We start from the raw sequence: 22,158 nt of genomic DNA, 5'->3' as shown, positions 1-22,158 counted from the left end.
GCAGCAACAAAGCAGAATGCATATTTATGAAATCTATAATCTTATTAATCTCTTAAATTTTGGCTCCTCTCATGTAACATTCAGTGAAGTCTTCTGGGGAGTTAAGGTACAAGCTAGGTGAAAGGTCTACTGTGTACGTGGAATTTTGTTCAGTCAGATGTCGTCTGCTTATTTTCGTCGTTCCATCATGTCACGTCCCATTCTGCAAAGATGTGCTCCTACTCCAGTCCAGTACCTTGGTGCATTGCAAAGTTAAAAATTAAGGAATTGAGTACTTTGAATCGATTTACCTGAGGAATGGGCTTGGGTTAAACTAAAACTCCAACTATGTATTTGTACTTGGTTAACAAGAAAATGCTATTCTGGAGATAAGGGAAGCACTAAATGAATATTTTTTGTCACTACTCACACTGGAAAAAGACAGTGTTGTTGAGGATAATACTGACAAACAGGCTTCTAGACTAGATGGGATTGAGGTTCGCCAGGAGGAGGTGTGAAAATAAATAAATTCCCAGGGCCGGATGGGATTTATCCTAGAATTCTCTAGAAAAGCCAGGGAGTAGATTGCCAAGCCTTTGATCTTTGTCATCAGGAATAGTACCAAAAGACTGGAGGTTTGCAATGTTGTTCCCTTCAAGGAGGAGAGAAGAGACAACCCTGGTAATTATAGACCAGTGAGCCTTACTTCAGTTGAGTAAAGTGTTGGAAAAGGTTATAAGAGAGGATTTATAATCATCTCGACAGGAATAAGTTGATTATGGATGGTCAATACAGTTTTGTAAATGGTAGGTCATGCCTCACAAACCTTATTGAGTTCTTTGAGATGGTAACCAATTAGGTCGATGAGGGTAACACGGTTGATGTGGCATATATGGATTTCAGTAAGGTATTTGATAAGGTTCCCCATGGTAGGCTGTTGTCCAAAATACGGAGGTGTGGGACTGAGGGTGCTTTAGCGGTTTGGATCAGAAATAGGCTAGCTGCAAGAAGACAGAGGGTGATGGTTGATGGATAATGTTTATCCTGGAGTTCAGTTGCTAGTGGTCTACTGCAAGGATTAGATTTGGGTCCACAGCTGTTCGTCATTTTTATAAATTACTTCAATGAGGGTTTGGAGGATGAGTTAGTAAATTTGCAGAAGACATAAAGCTCAGTACAGTTGTGGATAGTGCCCAAGGATGATGTAGGTTACAGAGGGACATGGATAAGCTGCAGAGCTAGGCTGAGAGGTGGCAAATGGAGTCTAATGCAAAAAGGTGAGAGGTGATACCCTTTAGAAGGAGTAACAGGAATACAGAGGGCTGGGTTAATGGTAAGATTCTTGATAGTGTAGATGAGCAGAGAGATCTGTGTCCATGTACGTAGATTCCTGAAAGTTGCCACCCAGGTTGATCGGGTTGTTAAGAAGGCATACGGTGTGTTAGCTTTTATTAGTAGAGGGATCAAATTTTGGAACCATGAGGTCATGTTGCAGCTGTACGAAACTCTGGTGTGGCTGCACTTGGAATATTGCGTACAGTTCTGGTCACCGCTTTATAGGAAGGATGTGGAATCTTTGGAAAGGGTTCAGAGGAGATTTACCACGATGTTGCCTGGTATGGAAGCATGGTCTTACAAAGAAAGTTTGAGGTGTTCAGTTCTTTTACTGAGGCTTCTCATACAAGATTCAATTTGCATATACCAACTTCTGCAAACATTTAAAGTTTATTAAAGCTTGTACAAGCTAGGTGACCCCCTTTGACCCCCACTCGCAGGAATGTGAAGGCACTGAACAAAGAAAATACATTCCCTTTATTCAGGTCAGTTGGTCATGCTTACAGATACTCTGACCACTCCTTCACAGTCACATGCCACTGAAGGCAACCCCCAGTCACACTCAGGTACAATATCAGGATGAGATCATCCTCGGAGATAATGTTATCTTCCTAATCCTAGGGAATCTTTATGTGGACGATTTCCTGATTCTGTAATGCCCCAAGACAATGTAGGTGTGGCATAACTCACTTCCGGGGATGGCTAGAAAGCATTTCTGAATGGAAGAGATTGAATGATAGTTCAATTTGATAATAGCAGGAGAGGAGTGGCAAATGTCCATGTAAATGGAGTGGGGAGTCATCTGCTTTAATATTACATTTAATATTCAGAGATATTCCCATTTAATCTTTTAATATTACAGAGTGACTTGAGGCTATTTTCATTAGAGAGAAGGTGGTTGAGGTGACTTAGTTGAGACATATAAGAAAATAGTTAGATCGGGTGAACAGTGAGAGCCTTTTTCCAAGGATCGTGATGGCTAGCACGAAGGGGCATAGCTTCAAATTGAGGGGTGATGGATGTGGGACGGATGTCAGAGGTCGTTTCTTTGCTCAGAGTAGTAGAGGCGTAGAACGCCCTGCCTGTAACAGTTGTAGACTCACCAACTTTACGGGCATTTAAATGGTCATTGGATAGGCATATGGATGAGAATGGAATAATGTAAGTTAGATGGGCTTCAGAGTGTTGCGCCAACCTGTGGAAACATCGAAGGCCAAAGGTCCTGTACTGCACTGTAATGTTCTATGTTCTATTTATTACAAATAAATTGATATCACAGGCAAACAAAAGTATGAATTCTCAACCTGAAATGCTTAACCCTCTAAATCTCTGTACAGACATACATACATACACACCCCAAAATGATGATTCTTAGTTCAATAACACTGGTCCACAGGATTCAATGAGGTACCCTCTTTGCTTCCTAAGATCTTCTGTTCTCTGATCTCCTCCCTTTCATGTCCTTTCAGTCACTGGGGCCAGCCTGTTCAGGGGAGATGTTAGAAAGGGTAGAAGTTTGAACTCTTCCACAAAGGGCAGCTGATGCTAGATCTGTTGTTAGTTTCAAACTGAGATAAATTTTTGTTTAGTGTTAAGAGATATGGGGTACATGCATTTATTTGGATTTGGGCCACAAATCAACCATGATTTCATTGAATGGCAGTGGAATAGGCTTGAGGGGTTGAATGGTCTGCTCCTGTTTCTATGTTCAAGTCACTGGTCATATCTCAGATTTTGGTTACTTCATCAGAGAGAGAGTGAGTGTTCTGCAGTTTGGAGACTTCTCTCCCGTATCATAAACACAATACACGTTATTCACCTCACCAGGTGCCACTATTTCTGATTGCACAAATATTATCAGTAATATGTCGTTGGGTGAAGCTCACTTTGCACGCATGTCACTGAACCTCCCCTGTGTAAATGCAGCTCGGTGAGCTCCAACAATTTCTTCCAAAATCCTTTTCCCATTTTGATCCATAATAAAAGATGTCTATAAAATCATAAACCCTTGTTTACATCAGCAATATTCATTGTCATTATAAACATTTAGTATTTGTGCTCCAGCATGTGTTGCAGCCAGTGTCCTCATTCAAGATTGTAGTTTGACCTGTTTACATAATAATCAATGTAAATCTTAAATTAGAAAATTGTAATAAATTCAGGAATTATATGGGAGCTTTAATGAGTGGATTAAACCTGTTAATGGTGTGTTCCTAATCTTGAATTTAAAATTAAACGGTACTCAGATTGGAATTAGCTTGTAGTTGGAGGTGACAATTGGTAATCTCTTCTGCAAATTAAATTACTTTGCGAATCAGAATCCTAAATCACTTAACTGGTATTGATCGATCAATTTGGCAGGAGTCGAAGTGGTCAGTCAAAATGATCTGGGTGTTATTTACTTTGAGCAGCACACCCTAGCACTTTAAAGAGCTGCTTAGCCTCTCCTGCACTTGCTTTGCTATAAGCTCTTCCGTGGTATAGTTTCAAATGGGCATTCAGTGTGAAGCTGCTTGCACTTCCTAACATGATGTGCAGCTGAGCTGTGCATTAGGGTGTGTTAGTGTTCATTTACACAGTTGTTGTACTTCTGGGCAGTGGTTTAGCATTTTGACAATTGACAATGTTTTGACAATATTATTGGGAGGAATGATTTTGGAAAATTGTAATGGAAGAATCAGCAGAGGTGGATGTTGGTAAATATATAACTGTTAAAGATACTAGATTGTTACAAGTTATTAAAATAGAATGTTTGAAGAAAGGCTCCATGTGCAACAAGTCATTCCTGCTTGACTGAGTATTCATATGTAAATATCTGAATGTTCTTCTTGACAGACTTTGAACTCTTAAGTTATGAATCGGTTTCTGTTGAGCTTGCTTTCTTGAGCCACTGCAGTCCACCTAGGCGGCACAGCTCAGTGGTTAGCACTGCTGCCTTACAGCACCAGGGACCCGAATCTGATTCTCGACTCAGGCGACTGTCTGTCTGTTTGGAGTTTGCACATTCTCCCCGTGTCTGCGTGGGTTTCCTCCAAATGCTCTGGTTTCGTGCCACAATCCAAAGATGTGCCGGTCAGGTGAATTGGCCGTGCTAATTTGCCCAGTGTTAGGTGTATTAGGGGTAAATATAGGGTAGGGGAATGGATCTGAGCGGGTTACTCTTCGGAAAGTTGGTGTGGACTTGTTGGGCTAAAGGGCCTGTTTCCATACTGTAGGAAATCTAATGTCCCAGCTGCAATTATGGTTGATCAATATAACATAATTGCCTTAATCTGTCTCCATTGTCCCCATGTTTTTGATGTTCTGCTTGTTAAACTGGGCGTCACTATGGTATGTTGCAGAGTCTTTGGTACATACGACCTTCTTTCTGTTACACTATCTTGATTTTTTTTTTCCAATTGGTTGAAATCTGAGAAGAAAACAACACCAACCTCACATGCGGAACTTCAGTATGCAGATGACAGTGTCATCACTGCTCTCTTGGAAGACAGTCTTCAAGTCTAGTTCAATGTCTTCACAGAAGCACACTGAAGAACAACTTCAAGTTCAAGAAGACTCATCTTTACCAATCTGTCCCAAGTCAAGGTCAGGTCCATCCCTCCATTAAGCTTAATGGCAAAATCGTCCCGAACATGGAATCTTTCCCTAACCTGGTGAGCTACCTCTCATCTAAGGCTGACATTAATAGGGCAATTCAACATCATCCAATTTGCAAGCATTGCCTTTGGACATAAGGATGAGAGTAGGTGAGTTGCTTATTGTCTGTCTCATTTCGGAAGATACAATGAAGTGTTTTTTGCCACAATCCAGAGCCATTTCAATTTACAAAAAAGAATAAGATGAAATTGCATAGAGTTCCTCTTCTATGCAAAAGGTTTCAATACATTTCCAACACTTCCACAAAGTTCCTGCTCTGGGTACAACAGCAATCCCACCAAGAGCTCATGCTTCAGGCCTACTACAGCCAGGAGTCTCCACTCCAGACGCTATCATCACCACCACAGCCACTGACCCACTGCGCGCGCTGGCTTCCTGCGACGTCAGAAGATGGAGAAAAGAAAAAAGGGGAGAGAGAGAAGGATGTGGCCAGCTTGAAGCCATTTAGTTCAGGAACCCAAATGCCAACTACCGTGGTGGCACTATCAGTGCTTGAGACATCCATGCTGACACCAAAATCCTTGTGTTAGGCCATCCTTTTGATTTCTCTATATGGTTCCAAAACATAGACTACATCTAGATGCCACCTCCACATAAGACTATTGAGAAGTATTGTTATTGCAGTTTGAGATGGATTCTCTGCATCAGTTGGGAGGATAAATGTACGGACATCAGTGTCCTTGAAGCAGCAAATAGCACTAGCATTGAGGCCATCATCATTTGGGTCAGGACATGCTTCGGATGTTTAAGTTCGTAAGCAAATCATCTTTCACAACTCGAGGAAGGCAGTTGAAAGAGTGAAGACAAAGAAAGCGTTTCATCGACTCCTTAAGGCTTTCCTCAAAATGTTGCATCTCCCAAAGCACAGGAGACCCTCATTCAGAAGAAACTGACTTGGCTGAAGATTCTGTGTGAAGGATCGCAATCCTTCAACAACGCCTGTCAGCAAGTGGAACCAGAGAAAGGAATGCCAACAGTCTCAAGACCAAGGGCTCTTCCACCTCGCAAAAACACTAAACAAGTGTGTGGTCAGAGATGGGGCTTTAAGATTGGGCTCGTCAGCCATCAAAGAGACACTAAGCCCATGTGCAGTGATATGGAATTGTCTAGGTAGACAATCATGCTGCCACTGATAACAGTATCTACACTAAAAACTCATCATTTTTGCATTAATGAGATTTAAGTTATTCAATAATTTGATAATGTAAATAGAATGTAGTCAATACTATTCTTTATTCATGAGTTCTTCAGGAAGGTAGCTCATTGTTCTTAAGGGGCATTTCTGGGTGGGGAGTGAATGCGGGTCTAGCCAGTAACACATTCATCCCATGACTGATTGAGAGAGACTCTCATCTTGAAACATGGAAGGATCCTAGAGACTAGGAACAGGAGTTGGCCATTCAGCCCTTCAATTGTGCTCCACCATTCATGTTTTAAAATCTCATTCCTGGGATGAGAACATCACTGGCTATTCCAACATTTATTGCCCAAAGGGCAGTTGAGAGTCAGCCACATAGATATGGGTCCAGAGTCGCATGTAGATCAGACCAGGTAAGGATGGCAGATTCCTTCCCTAAAGGACATGTAGTGAACAAGATGAGTTTTATTTTCTGATAATTGACAATGGTGCCATGGTCATCGTTTGACTTTTAATTCCAGATTTTTATTGAATTCAAATTTTGCCACCTGCCCTGGCAGGATTTGAACCTAAGTCCCCAGAGCATTACCTGAGTCTCTGGATTAACAGTCCAGCAATAATATCACTAGACTGTCACTTCCATCCTCCAGACTGCTAATCATTCTATTGCTTGGAATTTATAGAACTGTATAGTTCTGAAGATGGCCACTTGACATCTCATTTTTTGACTTGAAATGTTATCTTTTATCTTTTAGATTTTTTTCTCCAATAAATCTTTATCCATTTCCCTTTCAGAAACAGTTAGGGATTTTGTCTCCTCCATAGTATCTGGTCAGTTATTCAGTAATGTCTTTGTGGAATAAAATCTCTACAGTGTACAAAAACCAAATGGAAAAATGTCTTGACATGCTACTTTTTAAAAAAAATTTCCTCATTTTTATCTTTTTAAGGTGCTACTTTTGAACTTGAGCTTATTGACCAATGCATATAGTGTTTGATGAAGGGCTTTTGCCCGAAACGTCTATTTCGCTGCTCCTTGGATGCTGCCTGAATTGCTGTGCTCTTCCAGCACCACGAATCCAGAATCTGGTTTCCAGCATCTGCAGTCATTGTTTTTACCATATAGTGTTTCACTCTGGTAGGTAATCTATTTAAATTTCAGTACTTGACAAAGTAGCTAGTGAAAGGGGGCTGTGATTACACTTTTTTTTTTCCCTTTTTAAGCTGGGTGGTTGCTGTGATATATTTAATCAGTATATGTGCTGTAGTACAGACTGCTTTACATCCATGCACTATGCGAAAGTGAGACTGCAGATGCTGGAGATCAGAGTCAAAAAGTGTGGTGCTGGAAGAGCACAGCCGGTCAGGCAGTAGCCAAGGAGCATGAGAGTTGGCATTTTGAACATAAGCTCTTCATCAGTATTGTGTTCATCCATGCTGTATGGCCTGACTACATCTACATCACACAGACCTTTTTTTTAATGTACTCAGGCAAAATGTCTTTCTTTAAATTAGAAACATTATCATTATTTGCATTTCAGTCAGAATAAACCCATTGCATGTGAGCTCTGGACAACAGATGGAAGCAAGTGGATTAAAATCTTTACTACTGATAGTTACAGAAACACCAGGTGTGAGCACTGTGGATAACGCAGACTTCCTACAATCGCACATAAGAATAAAAGTAACAATCTTCTCTCAAATAGGAAGAAGAGTTAAGTCTATCTTTATTAATAATGGCTTTTACTTTTTATGAAAATCTTGATAGGGTTCAAATAATTTTTCAGAAATGTTGTATAAAATAACATTTGTTCCGGATGAATTCTGTAAGGTACTTTTTCTCCATCTTGGCTAAGCTTCAATGACTTCAAAATACTAGTGGGTCTGAAACTGTAGCAATTGAATCAGCTTGTAGACTCTACTCCATTTATTATTTAAATTCCCATTAAAACTACAGGTTTTTTTAAAACCATATTGGAAGCCACTTTTGTTAGATTTATAAATGTGCCTTGTACATTCACACAAAACTATTAACTGAATGAACAGTACTTTTGTTATTTAGTCAATCTGGTTTTGTAGTATTTGACCCTTGGAACTGTACTTTACCTGCATGTTGCTTATGTTGTTGTTCCAGCAAGCAGTGTGTTTTAGATTGTTATTTAGTTGACATTTTGAAGACCAAAATGTACTTCGCATAATTCAAATTGTGTTAGAGTTCTTTACATTTGTAGTTGCTTTTAGGTTTATACTAACTATTTGGCTTGATGATTCATATCTTCTGCATGCACCTTTTTAAGTGCAAATTCTTATCATGTGACATGGACTGAGTGCAGTCAATTCTGACAAAGGCCTTTCTTTTCTCAGAACTCATGAGAGTGGTGGTGACACTTGTACAGCACACACATTTACTTTTGTGTGAAACATCTAATGCAGTTGGCAAAGACTGATATTTTTTATTGTAACACTCATTCTGAATGTTACAATAGTTTACTTTTGCATTATAATGTAAAAAGAGTCCAGACCTTTTGGGTGCCAGAAACATATGAGCATATGAATTGGAGGAATGATAATTAAAATGAGTGGAGACACATCTAATGGGTGTGAGAATGATTTTCAATTTGATTGAAAGGTTGGATTTTACAGATGCTTCAAATGTGGACTAGGGATTCACAGTAGTGAATTTTTTTTCTGTAAAACAAAAGTTTCAATTTAGTTACAACTTTAAATGACTTTTCTGTCTTTAACCAACATCATCTGCAGTCTTATTACATGACATATTACAGCTGACTCACTTGTCTATTGACGGAGTAAAACATCCAGCAAGATGGGGACAAAATCCCTCCTGTTTGTGATGAACTTTGGACAATGGCGCTGTGCCAAATTTTGATTGCTCTTCCACAGCCAAACGATACTACAGGTACAATGTTATTCTATTCAAATTACAGTGCAGTAAAAGAGGTTCCCAGTAAATGTAAACCAAGCTAGTATGTTAGCAAGGGATGACCGCCCACACGAACTCTGACGCAGGAATGAATGTTGTAGGAAAGAACACAAACTGTTAGAGAGTTATGTTGTCTGAAACATTTGGTGCATTTGAGAGTATAAATGTTGCATGTGTTCTAATTGAGTGATAAGAACAGAATGCATAGTCTTTTAAGAAATTTTTCATGATTTCACTGACAGCTGTCTAACCACTATGACTGACTTGATGACAAAAGTGGGTTAGCTTCCCGTGTGATGTAAGCAACTATGCCATTGTCAGATTTTGATTGCGGTACTGCTCCATTAATTCAAGTCACCAAAGAACCTTTGGCTGTGACACTAATTGTATGACTAACTATCTGTTTGTTTGTTTGGAATTGTCTTTTCTCAAGAACTGTGTCTGGATTTCTGTAATGCCTTGGGTTTTGTTGGTATTTGAGATTTTACAGACCAGAAATGTTTTCTTTCTGTGCTGGTCACTACTATCTTTAAGAGCCAGTTGAAAGATTATCTTTAATGGATTAATTGGACTAGAAATAAAAATTAATGCATATATTCATACGTTGAAGGTTTGATATTAGCAAGCCCAATTTTGAATTTGATCGTGCTGTTGACGGCCTGTGATGTTCCATTCTTAAAAGATTTTGTGCATTGTGGAAATTGAGTGACAAGCTTGTACTGTGGATTTGTTGAAAGTCTTTTACTGAAAATATTCCAAAGGATTGGTTGCTGTTTTTGTACATATCAAAATTGCCCATTTGATTGTAGTAAATATGCCAACATATGAATCAAGAGAAGGCTATTCAGCCCTTTAAGCCTGTTCCACCACTTGACAAGATCATGACTGTGCTGTCAACTCTTTCTGTTTGCTCCACACCCTTTGATTCCCTTATCAGGAATTTAGAAGCATTCGATCACCTTTCCTCCACTAAGACTGTCAACTTGGAGAAAAACCTTCCTTTCATTTTTGGCTTAAATGTGCCTCCCCTAGTTCTCTCTCCATTGACGCGAACCATCTTTTCAACATCAACACTGTCAAATCTGTTCCCAGTTCTATGTTTTAATCAGATTGCTACTCCTTGTTCTAAGTTTTAAATGATAAAATTCAAAAAAGCAGCAACGTTACCCCACGAATCAAGTGAACCTTATCAAAAGTGTTTCTAATGCAATTATTTTCTTTTTCAAGGAGGACCCAAAAACTCTGCACAGAAGTGATTCATATTCAACACTATCTAGGTAAAATTGTAGTCAGGCTAGAAGATCCTGAAGGCCACTGGATTCCTCCATTAGAAGGAAATCATTCAACCTGTTATTCTGTGCTGGCTTTCTGAAGTATAATTCCAGTAACTTCTCCCTGTCGCACATTACATTCTTCCCTTTCGTGTAATCTAATTCCTGCTTGAATACTTCAATGAACCTGCATCTACCACACACTCACGTAGTGCATTTGGGCCTTAACCACTCACTGCTCACACTGTAAAAGTGTAATTTCCTAAAATCATCATTCCTCCATTTGCTGAATGTGTTAAATCTGTGTCCTGTTGTGGGAACAGGTCTTCCTGTCTACTGTCCAGCCCATAAAAGATGGGAGCGGAATTAGGTCATTCAGCCCATTGAATCTACTATGTTGTTTGATCTCAACCCCACTGTCCTGCCTTCTCCCTGTAACCTGTGATCCCTTTACTAATCACAAACTTCTGTTTTTGTCTTGAGTCTCCGCAATGACATGGCGTCCACAGCTTCTGCAGCAATGAAATCCACAGATTCATCACCCTCTGGCTGAAGAAATTCCTCTTCTCATTTCTAATGGGTAGTCCCTTCCCTCAGGTTGTGCCTTCCAGTGCTAATCTCTCCTACTATTGGAAACATCTTTCCATGTCCACTCTATCCAGGCCGCTCAGTATTCTGTAAGTTTTAATTAGATCCCCTCTCATCCTTCTAAACTCTATCAAGTACAGATCCTGATTGCTCAACTGCTGCTCTTATAACAAGCCCTTCATCCCTGGGATCATTCTTGTAAGCCTCCTCTGGACCCCCTCCAACATCCGTACATCCTTCCTTAGATACAGGGTCCAAAACTGCTCTCCGTATTGCAAATATGGTCTGACCAGTGTCATATAACCTAGGATGTAGATCTCTGATCTTTATATTCTAGCTGTCTTGAAACGAATACTAATTGTAATTTCCTAACTACCAGCGATACCTCTGTATTGACCTTAAGACAATTCTGAACTACGCTCCCAAATCTCTCTGCTTCAGATTTCCGAAGCCTTTCCCCATTTTGGAAAGAGTCTACACCTCCTCTTCCTTCCCAAAGTACAAAACATCTCACTTTCTCACATTGTATTCCATCTGCCACTGATTTGCCCACTCTCCTAGCCTGTCCAATTCCTTCTGCAGCCTCCCCGCTTCATCAACGCATTCTTCCTGTCCACCTATCCTCCTGACATCTGCAAATCATGTAACAATGCTCTCTCAGTACCTTCATCCAGAATGTTAACATAATGTGAATTGTTGTCCCAACATTATCCCGGCAGAATTAGTCACTGGATGCCATCCTGAAAAAGTCATCTTTATCCCCATGACCTATCTTCCACCAATCCTCTATCCATTTCAGTACCTTGTCCAGAAAACTATGGGCTCTTGTCTTATTAAGTAGCTTCCTGTGTGGCACCTTGCCTTCTGGAATTGCAAATAAATCATCCCCATTGGCTCTCCTAAGTCTAAATTGCTCATTACCTCCGAAAAGAATTGTCACGCAATTGACCTCCTTTTGATGAAGCTGTGCTGACTCAGTGCTATTTTAATATGAACTTCCAAATACTCCGCAATCTCAACCTTAACGAAATAGCCTCTAAAAATCTTATCAGCAATTGAGATTAGGCTAACCTGCCTATAATTTCCTGCCTTCTGCCTCCTTCCCTTATTAAGCAGCAGTGATACATGAGCCATTTTCTGTTTCATTGAGACGCTCGCTGACTGCAGTGTTTCCTGAAAGATCACAACGTATGCCTGTACAATATCCTCAGCTACCTCCTTCAGAACACTTGGATGTTCTGTGAGGTGCAGGTGATTTATCCACCTTCAGTACTTTTTAGCTCCCCCTGCACCTTCTCCTTCGTGGTGGCCACTGCACTCACCTCTGTCACTTTTGATCTTTATTTTTTAGTTGTTTTTTGTTGACTTTTAAAGACTTCCTAATCCTCCGGCTTCCCACTGATCCTCACCATATTGTATGCTTTTTCCTTTGCTTTAATGCTGTCCCTGATTTCTCTTATGAACCGTAGTAAGGGGGAGGATGAAGTAACAATGTTTCTTCTTCCTTTGAGGTGAATTTCTGATATGTCTGCTGGGATTACTCCAAAAATGCCTGCCATTGCCACTCCATTATCTTTCTTGCTAGGCCCCCTTCCAATCAACTTTGTGAGCTCTTGATTCATGTCTTCGTAGTTACCCCTAATCAATTGTAATACAGCTCCATCTAGTGAGTTTTTGAGAAGATTTGTAGCTCAGGTTGAGGTTCTGGGTGTAGATTTGCTCGCTGAGCTGGAAGGTTCATTTTCAGGTGTTTCATCACCTTACTAGGTAACCTCTTTAGTGAGCCTCTGAACAAAGAGCTGCTGATGTTTCATGCTTTCCAGAACAGTTCCGTCGGATTTAAACTACTTCTCCTCCTAGAATTCATCCTGTAGTTTTATCATGTTATGGTCATTGCCTCCTAGGGGGTCCTTCACCCCCAGTTCCCTAATCAAGTTTGTTTGTTACAACATGCCACGTCTAGAATTGCCTGTTCCTTGGTAGGCTTCACCTCAAGTTGCTCTGTGAACCATCTCATTGGGTTCCTTTTCTGGGAACTGACGCAAACTTGAGTTTCGCAGTCCACTTGCAGGCTATTCTTAATTGGTATGCAGCCAAGATACTAATTAAACTAATCGAGCAGAGTCATCACTGCTTTGTGAACGGGAAATCATGTCTGACCAGTTTATTGGAGTATTTTGAGGAAATCTCGGCCAGAATGGATAAGGGGGAAACCAGTAATATATTGTATTGTTTATATGTTGCATTTGGACTTGCAGGAGGCATTGAACAAAGTACCTCACAGAGGTTTAAGTAATAAGATAGTAGTCTATGGTGTAGGAGGTAGAGAATTGGTGAATGGGCAGACAACAGTGAGTGGGGATAAGGGGTTTCTTTTTCAGGTTGGTGGTCTGTAACCAGTGAAATTCCACGGGGATCAGTTCTGACTAAATGTCTTGGAGGAAGGAAACAAATATTGTGTAGCCAAACTTTGCAGATGACAAAAATAGGTGGAAAGGCAAGTTAGGAGAGGGATACAAACAATTTGCAAAGAAATACTGATAAGTTAAGAAAGTGGGGGAAAAGTTGGCAAATGAAAAATAATGAGAAAATGTGGAGTTTGTTGTTCATTTTGGAATGTAGAACAAAATAATACTGTTAAATGGAGAAAAGCTGCACCACGAAGGGACTTGAGGGTGCTTGTGCACAACACACAAAGTTTGCACATTGGCAGCAAGTAATTGGGGAGATGATTGGAATGTTGGCCTTTATTTCGAGGGTGTTGAAGTATCAGAGTAAAGAAGTAGTCTTACTAAAACTGTACAAGACACTGATGAGAGCATACCTGGAGTACTGGGAGCAGTTTTGGTGCCCTTATTTTAAGGCAAGTTATTTCATTAGAGAGTTCAGAGAATGTTCGTTAGGATGATCCAGAATATGGATTGTCTTAATGAGCAAATGTTGAACAAATTAAGTTCCACTCACTGAAATTTAAAAGAACGAGCAGTGATCTTATTCAAACATAGGATATTTTGGGGCTTGACCGGGTAAATGTTGAGCGAATGTGTCCTCTCATGGGAGAGTCTAGGACCAGAGGACTTGGTCTAAAATTGACACCCTTTTATTCTGAGACAGATGAGGAATTTCCTCCGATTGTCTTTGGGACTCTTTTCCACAGAGATCTATATATTTTAAGACAAAGTATATTATTGATAGTGGAATTGAGAAAGGGCAGGAAAGTGGATGTGAGCAATGTCATCCAGCCAAGATCCTATTGAATGTCAGAGCAGCCTCAAAGAGCCAAATGGCCTATTCTTATACCCTTTTTCTTATGGTTATCCACTTCTGTGATTTCTGTTAAATGCACTAAAGTAGAGCATGTAACTCCTTCCTGTTTAGTGGCTAAAACAAATCCCAGCAGGGATTAATCATTCATAATTTAGGACAAACAGGTGCTTAATGCATAGATGTATAAAATCACAAAGCTGGAAGTGAGTGTATTTAAAATGCACAGGAAATAGGGCAATATTGGGCTTTTTTACTGGGAGCACTGTTAAATTGAGGCCATAGTATTGTAATGTTGAAAAAGGCAAATGGGATCTTAGGATATAGAGCTAAAGGATGGAACAGAAGTTTGAGTGTTCTGGTTTGTTTGAATATTAGCTCAGCTATTGTGTTCACTTCTGAGAGCAATGACTCAAGGAAATATTGTAGCCTTGTACTTGCCCAAAGTACATTTTTCTAACAAAGTTCTCACCATTTCTTTATGTCCCATCTGGTATTATAAGTGTGCTGCTGGGAGGGAATTCCAGAGGCAAACATCAATTTATGAACTTCGGGGAATTCAGCGACATCTGCTCTATAATGTTTCAATCAGGATCTGTAGTTTGGGCCCATTCTTCTTCTCCCTCTGCAGTTTTAATATTTTTATCATTCAGTCACATCACATTGTGTCCATCAGAAACAGCTCTCCAAGATTAATCTAATTAAGATCAGAGGAAGATGGTGGAAGTTTACAGAATTTGTCAGATTGAAAGATACAATTAGTTTACATTTTCAGGTACATTGTTGGTAAAAAGCTAGTTGAAATTCTACATTTCATGTAATGTAGTAGAGTAGCACATGACATGTTGCTTCTCGTATGCACAGTGCACCATGGGTTTCCTCAGTCTCGACTCAAGACTGCATAATGTATATTTGTACTTGTGAATTTTGAGCAGTAATTTTTTTTTGTCTTCCAAGACTGCTGGAAAAATTGCAGTTTTGAAACAAACCATAGAATAGTGGGAAAGGTTGTTTTCTGCATATTAACTCATTCGCACAGAGTGGGTCAGTGGTTAGCACTGATGCCTCACAACGCCAAGGACCTGGGTTCAATTCCTGTCTTGTGCAAATTCCACACACAGTTACCCATTCTCCCCATGTCTGTGTGGGTTTCCTCTGGGTACTCTGGTTTCCTCCCACAGTCCAAAAATGTGCAGGTTAGTTGAATTGGCCATGCTAAATTGCCCGTAGTGTTAGGTGCAGGGGTAAATGTGGGGGAATGGGTCTGGTGGGTTGCTCTTTGGAGGATGTTGGTGTGGACCTTTTGGGCCGAAGGGCCTGTTTCCACATGTAGGGAATCTAATAAAAAAAACTAAAGTTCCTATGTCCTAATTACTATGTCCTAAAACCTTCCGTTTTATTTCAAGTGTTGATATGATCTTAGTTGAAACCACTTTTTTTGTTTTTAAAGAAAAAAATCTGAAGTCCCAGTTAATTACTGAAAGAATAAAGCTACATTCCAAGGTTTAAATCTTGTCGTATTTAGTAGTCAAAACAAATATTAAATGCTATTTTGAATAGGTGCCAATACTCTGAAATCTAAAGTCAGTATAAATTCAACATAAATTGATGAGAAAATAGTTTATTATAGTAAACTATAAACATTAAATGTCACTAAGACAAATCTTGCCCATTGCCTCAAAGGTCCTGGCATATGTCATCAGTCTCAACCACAAAGTCCTTCAGAATTCTTGTTTTCCTCACTATGAATTTCAACTCCTCTTCCAAGATATACTTCGGTGCCATGTTGAGAGTAGCACCCAACCTAAGCGGTGTAGCGATGGTGTTTACCAAAAATGGTAAACATCTGCAAAAATTCCCCATTTTTGTTCAGAATGGTCTGAATGGATCCACTGGTGTTAACTTTTAAGTAGTTGTTGATGTGACAGTGTATTTTCCTGTTCTCAGTCTGGATCTGTAATCTTTAAATTGAGCGAACTACACTATTGGGATTATCACCTGAACTTTTATATGCTCACAACTGGTTTGTCTCCCAGGTGTTTTTCCCTGGAGGGTCGGAGGCTGAGGGCTGACCTTAGAGTTTATAAAATCATGAGGGACATGAAAGATCACCACCAATGGGGAAGCAAAGAAATGGTGGAGGAACTGAATGGTCCTTTGCATCAGTTTTCACAGTGGAAGGCATCAGTCCCATACAAGAACTTCAAGAGATTTGGTGGGCAGTGGCTATCACTAAGGAGAATGTGCTGGGGAATCTGAAAGATCTGAAAATGGATACATCACCCAGAGCAGATGGGCTACAGCGTAGAGTTGGAGCATTGCCGGTCTTTCAAGAATCATTGGAATCAGGGACGGTCACAGGAAAATGGATAATGTAACGCTCCTCTTTAAGAAGGAAGAGAGGCAGAAGACAGGAAACTATAGGCTGGTTAACCTGACCTCTGTTGTTCAGATTTTAGAGTCCATTATTCAGGCTGAGATTGTAGAATACTTGAAATGCATGGTAAATAGGGCTGAGTCAGCACAGCTTTCTCAAGAGGAGTTCATGCCTGATCTGTTAGATTTCCAGAAGGTATTTGACAAGGTACCCCATAGGGTGTTGCTAAATAGAATTTGGCCATGGCGATAGGGCATGGTACTGATAAGGACAGTGAATTGTCTGACGAGCACAAGTCCAGGTCTGTGGGCAAAAGTGTCTTTTTTTTAGGGTGGCAGCCAACAACTAGTGGAGTTGCACGGGTGTCAGTTGGAACCACACCTATTCACAATTGATGATCTAGATAAAGGAGCTAAAGATATCATTGCTAAGTTTGCAGATGACACATGTGGTGGGACAGGTAGTGTTGAGGAAGTGGGCAGACTGCAGAAGGACTTGGACAGGCTCAGAAAGTAAATCAAATCAACTATACTACCTTCAAGAGTATATTTAATCGCTTTTTAAAGTAATCAATTAAATTAGTCAGATAGGATTGCCTGCAAACAAATCCCTGATCAACCCTTGCCTTTCCAAGTATGGATTAGTCCTGTCCTTCAGAACATATTTGAATAATTTCCCTACCACTGGTATCAAACTGGTCTGTAATTACCAGGCCAAATCTGCTACCCTCCGTGAGCAAACAAACTACATGAGCTATCCTTTAATCATCTGGCACTTCACCTGTAGCCAGCAAATTATTAAATATCTCCGCCAGGGCCCCAGCAATATCCCTCCCTCTCATTGCAACCTTCAAGGAGAAAGTGAGGACTGCAGATGCTGGAGATCAGAGCTGAAAATGTGTTGCTGGAAAAGCGCAGCAGGTCAGGCAGCATCCAAGGAGCAGGAGAATTGACGTTTCGGGCATCAGCCCTTCTTCAGGAATGAGGAAAGTGTGTCCAGCAGGCTAAGATAAAAGGTAGGGAGGAGGGGCTTGGGGGAGGGGTGTTGGGAATGCGATAGGTGGAGGGAGGTCAAGGTAGGGGCGGAGAGGTCAGGAAGAAGATTGCAGGTTAGGAAGGTGATGCTGCGTTCAAGGGATTTGACTGAGACAAGGTGGGGGGAGGGGAAATGAGGAAACTGGAGAAATCTGAGTTCATCCCTTGTGGTTGGAGGGTTCCCAGGCGGAAGATGAGGTGCTCTTCCTCCAACCGTCATGTTGCCATGGTCTGGCGATGGAGGAGTCCAAGGACCTGCATGTCCTTGGTGGAGGGGGAGTTGAAGTGTTGGGCCACGGGGTGGTTGGGTTAGTTGGTCCGGGTGTCTTAGAGGCGTTCTCTGAAACGTTCCGCAAGTAGGCGGCCTGTCTCCCCAATATAGAGGAGGCCACATCGGGTGCAGCGGATGCAATAGATAATGTGTGTGGAGGTGCAGGTGAATTTGTGGTGGATATGGAAGTGTCCCTTGGGGCCTTGGAGGGAGGTAAGGGGGGAGGTGTGGGCGCAAGTTTAGCATTTCTTGCGGTTGCAGGGGAAGGTGCCGGGAGTGGAGGTTGGGTTGGTGGGGGGGTGTGGACCTGACGAGGGAGTCATGGAGGGAGTGGTCTTTTCGGAACGCTGATAGGGGAGGGGAGGGAAATATGTCCCTCGTGGTGGGGTCCGTTTGGAGGTGGCGGAAATGACAGCGGATGATACGCTGGACATGGAGGTTGGTGGGGTGATAGGTGAGGACCAGTGGGGTTCTGTCCTGGTGGCGGTTGGAAGGGCGGAGGAGCGGGAAGTGGAAGAGATGTGGTGGAGGGCATCGTTAACTACGTCTGGGGGGAAATTGCGGTCCTTGAAGAAGGAGGCCATCTGGGTGGTCTCATTGCAACCCAGAATACATCTCATGTCCTGGGGATTCGTGCACCTGTACACCCAATAATGTATTTAATGGTTCCTCCTTACAAATTTCAAGATTTTTCAAGAACCTCACCATCCCAGATGAAATCCTCCTCTTCCCCCCCCCCCCAAATTAATGACTAGTACTTCTGTGAATTCTTCTATGACCCCATCCAAATCCACTGGCTGCATGCACAAGTTGGCCTATGGATTCTAATGGGTCCCACTTTTCTGTTGTAATTTTCTTTCTTTTAAAAATCTTGGGTTTTCTTGATTCTATCGGTCAAAGATATTTTGTGGACCTCCTTGTCCTCCTAATTTACCTTTTAAAGCAATTTCCTGCACTGTCTATACTTTTGAAGCACCTTATTTTTTAATGCACTCTCCTGACATGTGCTGTTGCCTTTTTCTTCACAAAACTCTTTATATCCCTTGATGCCCAGAGTTCCCTGAACTACTGCCTTTGTCGTTCACACTGGACTTGAATTCTCAAGTATATACTCTTAAAAGACATTTGTATCACAGACAGGCGCAGCCACAGACACTCCGGCAGACTGGGGGTGCACACACACGCAGACCCTCTCTCATATGCTCCCACAGTCACATACACCCTCTCACAGACTTATAGCCCTTTGAGCACTCACTCACAAACATAGTCTCTCTCATTCATAAACGCACACGCACGCACACGCCCTCCCCACCACCACCAAAACACGTGCACACACGTTTTTTGGGGGTAAATTCATACTTGCAGTATTACATTTTATTTTGCTCAATAACTGCTTGAATCCATGTAAGATTCCGCAAATCCATATTTTAAGATTAGAATCAGTCTGAACATTGTGGCACAGGCAGTCTCAATACAGGGCACCTCGCACCTTCAATGCACTTGAGAATGTAACTTTTAAAAAGTTCTGCGATTTAACAAATGAAAGAACTGAAACCAGCATGTTCACTCCAAAAGACTTCACAAAAAAATCCAGGTCTTTTTTAATATATAATTTCAGTTACATCACACTTTAAACTTTTCCTATAAATTCTGTGTCTTAGGCTCTTACATTCCATAACCAGCTGATGGAGGAGCGCTCCGAAAGCTAGTGCTTCCAAATAAACCTGTTGAGCTATAACTTGGTGTTGTGATTTTTAACTCATTTCCAAATGTATGCTTACCTGCAAGTAGCTGCTCTCAGTCTGATTGCCGTATCCTAATGATATTGAAATTGTCCTTCCCACCTCCAATTTAGACACTTATCTCTGCACTCTCCTTATCACTTTCCAAGTGTTATGGCCACTTCCCCAAAAATGCTTGCCAATTGAAACTTTAATCTAATTTTGACAGTATTAGGCAAGAACTTTCAAAAGCTGATTGGGGGCAGATGTTTGCAGGCAGATAGAAAATGGAAGCCTTCAAAAATGAGGTAACAAGAGTCCAGAGACAGTATATTCCTGTAAAAGTGTGAAAGGAAGGGCTGGTATGTGCAGGGAATGCTGGGTGACTAGAGAAATAGAGGTTTTGGTGAAGAAAAAGGAAGAATATGACAGGTACAGATGAGATATTGAGTGAATCCCAAGTATAAAGGCAGTAGGACTATATTTAAGAGGGAACTCAGGAGGGCAAAAAGGGAATGTGAGATAGCTTTGGTAAATTAGGGTTAAGGAGAATCCAAAGGATTTTTACAAATACATTAAGGACAAAAGGCTAACTCGGGAGAAAATAGGGCCCCTCAAAGATCAGCAAGGCTTATGTGTGGAGCTGCAGGAGATGACAGAGATACTAAACAAGTATTTTACATTTGTGTTTACTGTGGAAAAGGACATGGAAGATAAAGAATATGGGGGAATAGATGGTGACATCTTGAAAAATGTCCATATTATAGAGGAAGTGAAGCTGGAAGTGAATTAAATCCCCAGGATCTGATTCAGGATTGAATCTGTGGATGAGTGCCATGCCTTTAGGAATTCCCTGGCTGTTCTCTGAGAATCAATCAACAAGTGCATCGACCTGGACACAATATACCGGCCACTGCAACGGACAGCTGGAACTGACAACCGGAAGCGGCAGATATAAACCACTACAAATGCCGGAGGAAAGATCACAGAAGCGCTTCACAGGAAGCTTCCAAGCACTGAGGATGTCACCTAGACAGGGTCTGCAACACAAATTCCCAGCTCGGCGAACAGAACCACAACAACGAGCACCCGAGCTACAAATCTTCACACAAACTTTGAGTAGACTTTTAATTCTAGATTGTTTTTATTGAATGCAAATTCTCCCATTTGCCATAAAGGGATTTGAATCCAGATTCCCAGAGCATTACCTAGATCACTAGATTAATAGTTTACCAATAATATCGCTAGACCATTACCTTCCCTAATGTAAAATCCCTGGACTGTGGCCTAATGGATATATGTCTCCAGAGCTTGATGAGAGAAAGAGTCTAGCTAACTGATGGGCTAGATTAAATACTGAAGAAATGAAGAGCAGACTCCTGGCTGCTATCATTTTCAATTGCACCCTGATGTACTTATGTTCCCTGTTCATGGTATGCTGTGTTGGTAGAGACTAGTGCTGTTCTTGAAGAACTGTTGCTGCATAAAAGCTGGAAGCACTTACTTGACTTCCTTTTAATGTGAAAATATGGAATAATGAAGGCTAGTCCACACTAGTTTGTTGGTGTATATTACCATTTGAGTTACACTATTATTACTTAGGGCAGGGACTACAAAACGAGACTCTGTAATCGTACAGAAAAAGGCCATCAATCCCTTTTTTGATCCACAGATCCCCTAAATTCAATACATTGTGAACAGAACCTCTATATGATGAGAAGATAAATACTTTATTCGCCCTTTTCTGTGTGCTGACAGTAATTGTCAATATTTTGACAGGTGAATGGACCAGATGGGGTTCTCCAGAATGGAGCAATTGATGATGCTGTTGCCAAAGCAAGTCAGTTATTACCAGAACTGAACTTTGAAGAGGATGAAGAGGATACGTACTACACAAAGGATCTTCCTTTGCATGCCTGCAGGTACCATGGTCTGATTACTTATTTAATCTTGAAGGAAGTGAAGTTGGAAGAAGCAGGACAGCTAAGCCTCTTGGAGAGGAAGTGTAGAAAAAGTGAGACCATAGACTGCATGTCCACAGGTCCCTGAAGGAGGCAGGACAAGAAAAAACTGGGTGGTTATTTGGAATTCATTGCACAGCTTGGTGTCTGAGCCAAGAATTCTCAACTCCTTTAAAAGGAACCTGGCTTCACACCTGAAGTTCGGTAGCCTGCAAGGCTGCAGTCCAGATGCTGAAAATTTTAATTTATTGGATTGCTCATTTATTCAGTTGATGCAGAGGTGATAGGTTACATTTGCTTTTTTGCATGCTGTGCCTTTTTTTTTATATAGTTGTTAATTTTATCTGCTTATTGACCTTTCCTCTGTCATTTAACTCTGTACAGTTGCAGAAATGGTCAGTCAGATTCCAATCCATTGCAGTGATCTACTTGACTTGCAGAATATGAAACAGCACCTTTTGTCTCCTGCTTAGTCTTGACCTCTAGACTTGACAATTCCAATACACTTCTTTCTGGTCTCCCATATTCTATTATCCATAAGCATGAGGCCATCCAAAACACTGCAAATCTTAACTGGCTGCAAATCCCATTCCCCTGCTCACATCGGCCCACAAATCTACA

General features: G+C 41.1%; 1 protein-coding gene across 4 annotated transcripts in view; it reads left to right on the top strand.

The window, feature by feature from the left end:
* Positions 1 to 22,158, top strand: part of upf1 (UPF1 RNA helicase and ATPase) — a 76,794-nt gene that overhangs the window by 12,735 nt on the left and 41,901 nt on the right. For all 4 annotated transcript variants that reach the window (XM_072594506.1, XM_072594505.1, XM_072594504.1 and 1 more), the window contains exon 2: positions 21,356 to 21,498. In XM_072594506.1, coding sequence (XP_072450607.1) covers positions 21,356 to 21,498 — 143 coding nt within the window. The remainder of the gene's footprint in view (positions 1 to 21,355; positions 21,499 to 22,158) is intronic.

The sequence above is a fragment of the Chiloscyllium punctatum genome, chromosome 24 (genome assembly GCF_047496795.1).
Source record: "Chiloscyllium punctatum isolate Juve2018m chromosome 24, sChiPun1.3, whole genome shotgun sequence".
NCBI lineage: Eukaryota > Metazoa > Chordata > Chondrichthyes > Orectolobiformes > Hemiscylliidae > Chiloscyllium > Chiloscyllium punctatum.
Note: the sequence above shows the minus strand (reverse complement) of the source record. Positions and strands in the feature narration are given on the sequence as shown.